Below are 13,488 nucleotides of genomic sequence, written 5' to 3'. Positions count from 1 at the left end.
AATATCATCAACATCTATAAATCTATATACAAAGATACATTTGTAGTTAATAATATGAAATATAACTATTTAGTAACTCAAGTCATTCAAATCATCAACCAACCAATAGTATCTAAAAACATTCTATAGTTTAGGAAAACTTTCAAGAAAACCTTCTTAGAAGGTTCAACTCTTTCACAACTCCTATCCAACACATCTATGGGAATATGGAAGAACTCAATCCATATTTTAGGTTAGCCTTACATACCTTGTTTGAAGACTTTAAAGAAACCTTGATGTTAGGTCTTCAATGGAAGGCTTGAATTCTTGAAGCTCTTGAAGACAATCTTTGTTGGAGAAGGATTTGGAAAAGAAGAAGAAGAAGAAGAAGAGAGGGAAAATTGTAGGGCTTTTTAGAGAGAGGGAGGACTGAAAAATGGTCCCAAAACTTTCAAGGATAGGGTATATATAATTAGGGAAAAGTCCAAGTTGCCCCTCTTCAAAAATCTGAAAAACTGGGCAAAAACCTTGTTGGTGCTATAGTGGCGCGTCGCGCCACTGCGGCGCCAAGCCAAAATAGGCTTAAAACCCTGCACATCTAATAGTGGCGAATCGCACCAAACCCCAAATGACTGAGGTTGTTTTCTGGCACTATAGTGGCGTGGGGCGCCACTGGAGCGCCAAGCCTAAATTTTGCCCAGGCCTGAAATTCCTGCAGTACTAGTCTGTAGTAAGATGGACATAACTTTTGAATCCGAACTCCAAAAATTGAAATCTTGGTGGAGTTGAAAGGAAGACTCAAGTACCTTTAATTTGGTAGGTCGTGGGCCACCCAGTTCTTTATATCCTAGGAGATATGGTCATTTGAAGTTGAACCTTATACTAACTCGTCTGAAAACTTAATCGATTGGAGTTCTTTGGACTCGACTTGGTGTTAGAGATCCCTTATGACCCCTAAACACATCTAACACACTTCAAATACTTAGGAATTAATACTAACTCATGTGTAGAATTACAAGTCCTCCAGTCTCGAGTCTACCCACACGTGAAGAAATATTTGAGTCTTTGCGAAAAAAATTCTGGGGTGTCACAATAATGATAACTGCCAACGGAAGTGACAATAGTTGCATTGTAGTAAGAACCTATGAAGCCATCTACTAGACTTGCCATTTCAACTTCATCACCCTTTTGGAATACTTTTGTTGTCTTTTGTTTCTTGAATGCTTTTGTTTTTATTGATTTTGAGATCATATCAATTCTTGATTTATCACGACCTAATTTTTCAGGTCATGATAGCACCTACTATAACCCATTAGTAGGTAAGCCAACCCATAAACCCGGAATGACAAGTAATGGGTTTGAGGGTAGAAACTAATCATGAATGGACAATCCTAACATAGTCAAAATAAATAAGCGAAAACAAAACCAAAACCTGATATATAAAACTAAAGATCCCTTCTAGAACCTAGAGGTCACAAGTACAGAGCTACTACAAAAACAAATATGAGTACAAGTCCCAAAAATGGACCGAATATATATATATATCAATTGGCTAGTCTCAAAAAGGTAAAAAAAATGGGTCATCCATACTGAAGGAGATTGATATGATCCCAAAACGTCAAGTGCTCACGCTTTTCTCCAAACTAACTGCAACAGGCCTGATCTATCCACGATGGTAGCTGGTGCTTAGTGTTGCATCACGAAAGTAGATACAGAGTGCATTATGAGTACTAAGATAACAGGTACCCAATAGGAATCATAGGCCACTAAGTAGAAAAGGAAAAAACAATATGAAAAAGAGGAATAATCCTAAATGGAAATCATGATAAGCATCTAAGTAGAGACGGTACTACCTAAGAGGACTACACCTAACTGGGCCCCCATAAGCTAAGCCGGGACACTCATGTGTAAGTTTAAATAAAAAGCCGGATGAACCCCCATAAGCCCTCCGAGTAAACAGAATAGTTAAAACTACCAAGTCTAGGAACCAAGAATCTATGATACGAAGAACCAAAGAACTGTGTAATTTCTGAACCCAGAATTGATGAACTAGGAAAGTTCTAGGGGTCGAGGCCAGACTAGGACCCAGATGCTCGCCCAGATATTCAATATGGACAAGGCCGGTATTAGGTACCCAGATGCTCATCATAATACATCAGTATGGTCGAGGCCGAGGTTGGGTACTTGGATAATCGCCTTTACATATTGGTACAATCGAGGCCAGGGCTGGGTACTCAGATGCTCATCATACTAGAAAGACGGTAGAGGCTGAGGTTGGGTACCCGGAGGCTCACAGATAATTTATCCTATGGTGCTGAATATTTTCCTTTCCAACTGGATACTAATAGTCCCGAGAATCCTCTTCCCAATAAATTAACTGATATACTGCCAAAGCTTGCACTAGAGCAAAAGCAAAATGATCACAAAGTCTAGTATCATCGATGCATCTCGAAAGTTGCAATCATATCGAGGTATGGAAAAGGGTATTCATAAAAGCAAGGTTACCGCCTAGCTGAGGCCAAACCACCAGGCACTACCTTACTACATTATTTTATAAGGATCTACGCCCGCCGGAGCGACGCCAGAGCATCTAAAGCAAGTCTACAACCTACACTAAGACCAGCATACTCCACAATACTAACAATTAACAGAAAGGGTCACATGCTTTCAATTACCTAAAAACCCCAATAAAATCCTAAAACATGATATCTAACACCTAAGATATTAAAACAAGCTACCCAACTCAAATTCCAATAATATCAACATGATTTCACATATTCCAACTCAATCTAAAGAAAGAAAAGTCATAGCCTACCTCTAGGATGAACACGCATACTCCAAATCACTGTGGTGGAGCTTTTCCCTTCTAAACAACCTCGAAACGCTGCCACACTGTCAAAAAAAATCACAACGTCATTATGGTCGTTAGACACTAATTTTATAATTTTTGGTGATGGACCAATTTCGCAGTCTAAGATGGGAAATGTGGGACCAATGTCCGAAATTTTGAAATGAACCCCAAAAATAGAAACTAAGTAGCACCCCAAGCTCAAGATCAATTTACAACACAACGCGAGGTTGGAAAAATAAAATGAGTCGATCATGCAATGGAAAACCTATAATTCGAGCTAAAAGAATGAACATGGAAGAATCTTAAATCAGTGATTTCTCAAAGATGAAACTCTCGCATTTAAAAAGAATTATGCCATGACGTTCCTTGCAAAAAACTCCTACAACTTAGCCTCAACGACTCTGAGCTATCTTAAACCCCTCCCTTATGATTATTACTTTCTCCATAGCATCGATAACCAAATTTGGACCAATCAAGACTATCTCACCAACTTCAAACCATCCCACCAGGGACCTATATCTCCTCCCATATAATGCTTTGAAAGGCGTTCTTTGAATGCTAGAGTGATAACTATTATTATAGGTAAACTCAATAAATGGAAAATATTCATCCCAAATCCCTTTGAAATCAATAACACATGCCCTTAGCATATTCTCTAAAGTTTGGATCGTTCTTTTGGCTTGACCGTCGGTTTGAGAGTGAAAAGCGGTACTTAACTTAACCTTTATACCAAGACCATTTTGAAACGACATCCAAAAGTTTGAAATGAATTGTGTACCTTGATCCGATGTGATAGACAAAGGTACACCATGAAGTCTTACCAACTCACGAACATACAACTTAGCATAATCTTCAAAACCATAGGAAGTTTTATTCTGATGCCAGTTTCTGCAATTTTCTAAAAATTCATCCTTGGTTCTTTGGTTTAGGACCTTTCATATTTTTTGGGTCTTACAATATCTCTCCCTTGGGAAAATTCATCCTCGAATAAGACTTATTGGCACAGAAAAGGACAGGGCACGAGGACTAGCAACCCAACATGAAAATGATGATATCTTAAATGCATGGGACATGCAAACTTCCACTTAGCATAAAATCATAACTTTAAATCTACTTTTCATGAACATGCATGCATATGAATGACATAGGAGGAACTGAATACGTAAGAGTTCAACTGGCTTGAGTAAGAACATCTTACTACTTTAGGCCTGAGTAGAGGGAAAGAGGTACGAGTATACTTTCATCATATCCGCCTCTGCCTCCTAAGTAGCACTTTCTACTTGTTGATTCATCCATAATACTTTGACGGACGCAACTTCTTTATTCCTTAGCTTCTTAAATTGCTGGTCTAAAATTTCCATCAAAACTTCTTCATAAGTAAAATTCTCCTCAACATTATCTTTCAATGGAACAATGGAGTTTGGATCACCCATGAACTCCCTCAACATAGATACATGAAACACCAGGTGAACCATAGCTAACTCAAGTGGCAGATCTAACTAATAAGACACCTTACCAACACGTTTCAATATGTTGTAAGGTCCAACGTACCTAGGACTCAATTTCCCTTTCATTCCAAAATACATTACACCCTTCATGAGTGAAACCTTCAAATAGACCCAATCACCCACTTTAAATTCAAGCTCTCCTTTTATAACATCGGAATAGGAATTTTAATGACTTTGAGACATCTTCAACCTCTCCCTTATGAGTCTTACCTTCTCCATAGCATCGATAACCAAATCTGGACCAATCAAGGATATCTTACCAACTTCAAACCATCCCACCGGGGACTTACATCTCCTCTCATACAATGCTTCAAAAGGCGTCATTTGGGTGCTAGAGTAATAACTATTATTAACTCTACTCTTTTTGGCACCTTAAAGATGAGGAATAGCTAGAGGATTTGGAGGAATACACTGATCGATATATATTTATTAGGGAACAACTTTGTTGTACGATCTAGAGTATGAAAGAAGGAGAAACTTTTCATAAATGTTCATAGTTCCTTATTTATAGAAGTGGGGCCTTCACATCCATAAATAAGATACTACTAACATGGCTTCATAGACACTCTATGGAACTTGAACTATGTGCTCTGATACTAGGTTTGTCACTCCCCGAGCCTACACCCTGGCATGTTCTGCACTTAGTATCATTGTTGATCCCAAGTGAATCCTTGGACTAACTTACTATTGTACTGAATGTTATACTAATTACGCAGAAGATTTTAAAAGATGAGCATGCAATAACTTTAGAACCAAACTCAAATGCTTTATTTAAAGAACTGAAAATCTAAATAATATATATATATTTGTAAAACAATGTAGAAAGTTATAACTAGACTAACTTATCTATGAAGCCTCTAAAATACTGAAGTTAGGTTATGGCGACAAGACCCCAGGCTACCTAAATACTCTACTAATAATATATACCATTAATTAATACTCAAGATATATTGGAGCCTTCTGAAATTAACGAGGTCTCACCAAAGCTGGATAAAAGTAGTCTTAATGATGCGCCTGCTATCATGAGTACCTAAATCTGTATCATAAAATGATGTAATATTGAATGGCGTCAGTATATGGAATGTAAGGTCTGTAAAATAACTGAGTGAAACCACTGGCTAAAACTGAACATAAAGATCTAAGTGAATAACTATTAAGATAGACTGAAATAAAGTCAACTCAATAGTAATGCATGCATGTGTTTTAAACACATGTCACAAACTGACTTCTCGAGTCATGATAGCACCTGATATAACCCACCAGTATGTAAGCCAACTGGTAACATGGAACAACAACTAATGGGGTTTAAGAGTAGAAACTAAACAAGTGTAAGCAATTTAAAGATACATTGGATAAACAAGATAGGTAAGCAGAAACAAGCCAAAATATATATATACAAAATGACCCCTCCAAGAACTTGGAAGTCACAAGTACAGAGCTGACTAAATAAAAGGGTACAACTCCCAAAAGTGGACCACAAAAACAAGACTTATCTCAAAGATAAAAGACTAGTCAAATATATACAGTTGTAGACCGAAAGAGTTTAAAATGCCAAGTGCTCACCCCCGTATCTAGATCAGACTACTGCAAGCTCGAATCAACACTAGCCACTGGTGATCAGACCTGCATCCCAAAAATAGATGCAGAGTGTACTACGCGTAGCAAGATAATAGGTACCCAGTAAGCATCTAATCCCTACTGAGTCTGAAATGTAAAAGAAATATAAAAAGAAGGAATAGAATAGAAAAAGGTCACGAACAGAAGCCTAAAGTAAAGTAATGAGATATACACGAGTGTAGAAAAGACCCTGACTAAAGTAATCTACAAGATAACTACACCTAACTGGGCCCTCATAAGCCCAAAAGGTAAACTCATGCGCAAGTTTGAATAAAACTCGAATGGACCCCCATAAGCCCGACAAGTACACAAAATAGCTATAACTACCAAGAACTGAACCTGAGAACCTAATACCATAGAATGTAGAACCAGAACCTCAAATCAAACTAGTAGAATCTGATAGTATGGAGGCCAGACCTCTAATTAGATGTTCACCAGAATACCAAAGCAACTGATTAGATGTACCAAAGTAACTGATGCCGGATCTCTAACCAAATGCTCACCAGAAGTACCAAAGCAACCAATCATAAGTATCTAAGTAACTGAAGCTAGGCCTCTAACAGAATACTCTTCATATGTATCCAAGTGATCGAGTCTAAACCTCTAACCCCATGTTCTTCAAAAGTATCATTATGATCAAGACCAGAGCTTGAATCTGGATGCTCATCGAAAGTGCCAATATAGCTACTGCAAATGTTCCCAATGATCTATACTCATAAATATTTGTTGAACAATATTCATACCTAGCCATTCAATGAAACCATCTAGGTTGAACCCAAAACCAATCTTAAATGGTAGAACGGAACTTGGTATCGCCGTCAAAACTCACAAAGCAACAGAATCAGGGGAGTAAGGATAGAATGTCGTCAGAGCAAGAGTACCGCTAGCAAAGGCCCAAACTATCAGACTCAGGTCTACTACACAAGCCTAGAAGGATCTAGGCCGGACGAAGAGACGTCGGAGCAAAACTAAGGCTTATCGAGTCCTAATAATACATTTCTAAGGCGAACACTAGTCTAACCTAGAATAAGGCCAAACATACTCCAAATAAATAAGAAACCAAGTATTCAAATATATCACGAGGCATGGATGATCAACAATGGAAAATAACATTCTCACAGATACCGGATAATTCTCGAAAATAGGCCTAAAACATGATTTTGAAATACCTATGAATGATTCAATAGGTACCCAGCCCAAATTCCAACTAATCAAAAATCATTCACATTATTGAGCGTAATCTAAGGAGAGGAAAGTTATAGCCTACCCATAGGCCAATTAGCACACTCCAAAATTAAAGAACTAGAGCTTTCCCCTTCCAAACAGTCTCTGAATGCTGTCACTCTATCAAAAATAGGTACACTACTTCAATACGGTTGTTTTTCCACTAAAATTTACTAAAATCAGAAATGAACTAATTTCGGAGTCAAAAAATAAATGTGGGACTCACTTTGATATTTCTATAATTGACTTCATGAAAAGGTCCTAAATACCTCTTCGAACTTGTGTTCCAAAATGGAATACAATTCTGGGATTGAAAAAATCCAAACAAGCACACACATGAATTTCCATAGTAAATCACGATTAAAGCTTATAGGACACCAGCTAAAATAAGAGATTTATCTCCAATGAATCCTCCTCGATAATTTCTGATTACTAACCCACGTAGCCACAAATTCCAAATGCTTGGGACTTGAAATCACACAAATCAAACCTATATCGAAGGAGAAATCAAAGTTTGAAGAATGAAGAATGAGTCGATTCCCATCCTCCATCTTTATTAAAAGACCGAGGATTTACTCTCCGCGAGCGTGGCTACAGTAGCCCGCAAACACAGAGAAGAAAGAGTTAGACCTTCGCAATCGCAAAAGCCTTCACGCAAACATGGAGAAGGAAGAAGCAAAGCTCTACAAATGCAGAGCCTGACCTGCGAATGCGGAGAAGAAACCATCAGACCTCTGTGAATGCGGGCAGTGGCTAGCGAATGCGGAAAAGAAAGAGCCTCCTCTCCGCGAATGTAGAGAACAAATCTCCCATACACCAGCGACTGCTGCAACGTGGAGATTTTGCACTGTCCAAGTCTCTAATAGGGTGCTCGAAATCATTCAGAATCTTGTGCACTCAAACGAGATATGCTACACACTAAATTCTACATTACAGACTCAATTGCACATTTGAAATTTTCATACGATATTATTTTAATGAAAAATGGATCCCATATTCAAATGTTTTTTCTAGCCAAGTTCCACAATGGGCCTCGAGATTAGGTGGGAAGCCTCGAAAAGTGAATGGAAGGTCATTCTTGACCAAACATGACATTTTAGAGCTAACCTTGCTGACAGAATTTTTATCCGAATGCATTTTCCAAGAATGTTGACCAAAGTCAACTTTAGACCAAATTTCAAAGGCTAAAACGCCAAATGGCCCCAAACTTGCACAGAATACCTCGATACTCGTGTCAACTATGCTACTAGCCTAATTTGGTCATTATAGAGATGATGGAACCGTTAGAATTCCGTTTTAAGGTCTTTTACCTATTTTATGACCGAAATCAACTTTTTATGTTTCAAAAGCTCAAAAATAGGGAAACGGTTATAAAACCCAAATGAACAGGCGACCAAACAATCAGTGTCAGTAAGTCATAAATGACTTAGAGTCTCTATAGGAATATTTTAAATGATGAAAAAGAAGGCACTAAGGAGAAAATGACATGGAAGGTCATTACACAACAAAACTTCAAAGTTGAATGAATATATGCAATAATAGCAAATACTGAAAATTATATAACTGTACTTTTTGTGGGGAATTTTTTTACAACCGACATAAATCATATGAAAAATATGAAGTCCAACAACTGACCTAGTTGGGAGGGTTACCCTATACCTTGGCAGGGTATAGAACTTTTATGTCTAATGTGGATCCACTAATTGAGCATCAAAGGGTTGAAGTTAACCTCAATTGCTAAAAGACCTTTATCATATAGTGGCAATATAGTTCTGGGACATGGAATATCTGGAACCCATGTCCACTCGGTGCTAAATAGTCCTTCCAAAATAATATTAATATTTGCTCATAATATATAATGAAATATGTATCTGAAATCATATTGTGGGTCATTCCTCAAATGTATTAAATATATTGTTGGTTAGACTAAGCTCACAACCATTTGAAACATACTAATGTTTTGAGTTTTCATGATCAAAGGTAATTTTCTTGAAAATCATATCCATCTATAATGAAAAGTTATAATATTTTGAAATGAATGTTTCAAGTGACTGCACTTTCTTTAAAACATAATCTTTGATAAGCTAAGCCAAATAGGCTCTATCTCTAGATCTAATCATATGACTAATTTGTCAACTCCTCAATAATAAAGTTTTACCCAACCTTATTTTTCTTTGTGAAATAAAAATAGAGTTGGAGAGTATGACCAATATTAACAACGATTGACTTTTGGATTAAAAATCTTGTAGACAATAATAGATTCATGCGTAATAATAAATTTTAGAACTAATTAATCACTACCCATTTAAGTTTACACCCATACCATGCACACACACCCGTAGCCAAAGATTTAGCTACTCATAAATAAAGAAATAGAGGATATACCAAGAAAGAAATACTCCATTCCATTCATAATTAGTAACCAAATTTGGATCCATGCTTGGAAAGGTACAATTTTAAGTTTTTTTCTTCATCAAGCAAAGGCTCCTTCACTGTCTATTTTGTACTCTCTACTTTTCAATAATGAAAATTATTCTAAAATATCCCCAATTGAGATGAAGACTATAATACATAATTACACATATCCCAATAATATCCTTGGAACCTTCCAAATAAACACTTTTCAGCATCAAGTACAAGTTTTCCTCTTAATTTTTGTTTCTCACTTGTGTTGCACCGGTGAAATGCTGGTGTAGAACCATCCAGCACCAGTGTGGCACCACTTCATTTGCACATGCGAAATGCCGATACAAAATTGTCAAGTGCAACTTCATGTAATAGTATATTTCCTCTTAGTTGTGTTGCACCTGAGAGCCGGTGTACTCTTGCTGGGCATCAGTTCCCCTCCGACGTATTCATTAATTTTTCATTCCAAATCCTTCATTCTTTATTTTTTTTAAGAAATTTCTTCACACAAGAGAACAAGGGCCTAAACACTCTTCTATTAGTATTAAAAATATTGCAATATTTCATGAATAGGAGACTAATAAGTTGGTAAAATACCAACTCATCAGACCCCAAACTTGAACTATTGTTTGTCTCAAGCAAATCATTTACAAATCATAGGATTGATGCTCAACCACACAAAATATTGGATATGCGCAACTACGTTACAAGGCTCAAAGATATCAAAATTAAAAAAAAACTCAAAACGAAAGACTCTATATGCAAACAAGACTCACAATTGATTTGACCATCATCATAAGGAAACATTTATCTTCTGTTAAAATCATTCTCATTTGAAATCAACTTTCAAGCAACATTAACATGAATATCATATCAAGGGGTTATAAATCATGCAAATACGTTCACTTTTACAAAAAAATTCAAGTATACAGACATTGAACCATAGGCTTGCCCGGTATGTACATTGTCAATAAAATAGATTAGAAAAGCTCGGAATCACCAAGAACTTGCGGGTCAAACTTAGGCTAGGGCTAGGTCAAAGGGTAACATATCATTAGGTCGAAGTGACTTACACATCTCCAAAATGCCATCATATCTCACTATGAGCATATTGCTCACATCATTGAATTGCTTTCACCTTATTTCTTCCATTCATTATATCAATAATTTATTCAAACGCACATACTTCTTTTCACACGAGGATGTGCATAATATGAGCTAGCACCAAAATTTATTTTTCTTCCTTTTGCTCTTTCATTCATGAATTCACTAAGCTTTTTTAAATTGAGCTTATGGTGATCTAAATACTTTTGTCTCATTCCTCTTTCATTTCTTAATGCACACACCCCCAAGCCTAGTCTTTTTCCTACAACACAATCTCATTCTTTTCTTCTCCCCTAAACTTTGGCTTTTAGCCTATGATTTCATCATTAGAAATTGGAGAGATTATGGTGACAAAGTAGAGGATTCAAAAAAATCAAGATGTGAAACAAGCTGACCAATGAAATAGGTTGAGAAGAAAATTTTGGATAAAGTTAATAGTAAAAGAGGGCCTAGGTTCATCTTTCAAGAAAAGCACATCTAGAATTTTGCCTTGAATCACATTTTGGGGCAACTTCTAGACAATATGCATAAAAATAATTATTCAAAATCTCACCACACAAGACATCAAAAATCAACAAGGTCTCAAGCTAGTCCCAAAATTAAATGAATGAGTTTTGACAAACTACAACGTGTTAATCAACACACACTTGTAAATTACAAAAACAAAAAAACTTTACGAGCAATGACAAGATATTGCTTTAGAATTTATGTTTTCCTACATTTTTCAAAATCTTTTAAAAAAAAATTTGCCAATAAATTTTTTTGGTGGTCTGCTCGTGAGAATTATAACAAAAAACTCAAAATAAAATAAAAAAATTGCATTTTTCCTTAAGAAAGACGCCTCTCAATCTATCATAGGGAAATACCAACCCGGTTCAACACATAAAATAGGACTCAAGAAAAAGAAAATTCTTCTTCTTAGAAAAGAACTGTGGTATGAAGAAAATCCTTGGAGTTTATTTAATTATCTACTATCCACATAGGAGATATTGAATCGCACACTCATAATCATTGAGAAAACGAGGCCCGGCTAGAGCACTAAGCGTAAGTAGTAAGTATGGGTAGTAAAACAATGTAAATATTGGATCAACATTTCTACAAACAAAAGCAACACAATCATATCAACCTATCAAGCCCTACAAGGGAATAATTAAAACATCAAAACCAAGACCTAAAATATCCAAAGATGACCGACAAAGTCTCAAAATGATTATCCAAACAACTGTAGAATCCCTACAAGGGCACAAGTTAACAACAAGAAATAAAAGTATCCATCCCTAACATGATAACTAAAACACCCCTAACTAAAAATTAGCATTGTTCTCAATGCTATCACAACAAGAAGGAAGGGGAAACAACTTCCTAAGTTACCTACGCCTCACTTAGAGCACGAGATTCTGGTCCACCCTAGCGTTATTGAGCTGACATTCATGACTTATGCAAAGCACTATGAAAATATGCATCCTCTTTTAAATCAGCCTCCTTATTGTGCTCCTCCTCTGCACTGATACTCATGCTAGCAATCAACTTATCAATAGGCCCGAGTTTGGTCCATAGAGCAACCATAGCTTCATCCATCATGGGAATTTCTCCAAAGGTCATAGGTGTTTTTCCCTTCATTGTGTTCATGTCTTCCCAAAGAAAGTGATGGACCCTCCAGTACATCAACTCATTTGCATAATTTATTCACTTTGTCTACCAACCCTTTCATGGCATTTGTTACCGCATTATTTATCATCTTGGGTATTCTTTGGTGAGCTTCACAAGTGGATTTCCATTGGCATAGGAGGTCTCCACCAACTTCTGGTAAGAACTCTACTAGGGGACAAACGTATGTGGAGAGAGGCTTGGCTTTTTGTCCTCCTTAGTGGAGGAATTTACTGACTCATATGGAGTAGGCTCATCCTAGGCTAGGACATCTTCAAATGTAGAAAATGTCAGCATCTTCCTTTTTTTTAATTCTAGGATCTTCAACATCCTTCTTTTAATCAAGATCAATTACCCCAATAGCAGTGGTAGCATTATCAAATGGAAAAAGCCAATGCATGCATTATCACATAGCTTGCTTATTAAGACCGATAATGGCATTGAAAGATTGTTTTGATGGGCTTTTCTCTTCATTTGGACAACCGTTACCTCCCCATAGTTGATGTAAATATTGGATATAAGGGAGGCAATGAGAATAGTAGCTTCATTGGGCATTGTCCAGTCATCCTGGAGGGTATGAGTCCGTGCTCACAAAGTCAATCCATAGTTTGACTTCAACGGACAAATCTTGTCATCTAATTTCACTACCAATGGTAGCCAAGGAAGGCATGCCAGCAATAATAGTGTCGTCCACCCATTGGAGTTGACTGCTTTTAAAAGAAATCTTCTTTGCAAGCACAGATCCAGAGGTAAGCTAATCCCAAAACAAAGAGTTTATAGCCATCGGGGTAATATAAACTTCTACACCTCTTATTAAGATAGATCATAAACATGGGAAATCCTCGACATTCCCTCTAAGCTGCATCGCATCTTGCCTTACTTGGTAAGAGGCATAAAACTCAAAAAGCAGCTTGGGATAGTAAGTTCGTGGCGCATCCACTAAAGGAAACCAATCTCTATCTTGGAATTACTGAACTATGGCAGGGAATTCATCCCCCAAACCCTACCAAATTGAACTTTTTATTTGGTGTAAATTGTATGGGTGACTCTATATAGGGTGTAGTATTCCTTCGTACCCTCAATGCAGAACTATATGCTCTCCTCCTCATCACCCGGAGCTTGAGAACTTCTGCTTTTACATATACTCTTAGA

General features: G+C 36.9%; 1 protein-coding gene across 1 annotated transcript in view; it reads right to left on the bottom strand.

Annotated features, from left to right (window-relative positions):
- Positions 1 to 12,309, bottom strand: part of LOC129894750 (protein AGENET DOMAIN (AGD)-CONTAINING P1-like) — a 29,032-nt gene extending 16,723 nt beyond the window's left edge. The window contains exons 1-2 of the mRNA XM_055970402.1: positions 12,138 to 12,309; positions 1,090 to 1,253 (exon numbers count right to left, since the gene is read on the bottom strand). Coding sequence (XP_055826377.1) covers positions 1,090 to 1,253; positions 12,138 to 12,309 — 336 coding nt within the window. The remainder of the gene's footprint in view (positions 1 to 1,089; positions 1,254 to 12,137) is intronic.
- Between the last annotated feature and the right edge of the window lie 1,179 nt (positions 12,310 to 13,488).

The sequence above is a fragment of the Solanum dulcamara genome, chromosome 7 (genome assembly GCF_947179165.1).
Source record: "Solanum dulcamara chromosome 7, daSolDulc1.2, whole genome shotgun sequence".
Taxonomy (NCBI): domain Eukaryota; kingdom Viridiplantae; phylum Streptophyta; class Magnoliopsida; order Solanales; family Solanaceae; genus Solanum; species Solanum dulcamara.
Note: the sequence above shows the minus strand (reverse complement) of the source record. Positions and strands in the feature narration are given on the sequence as shown.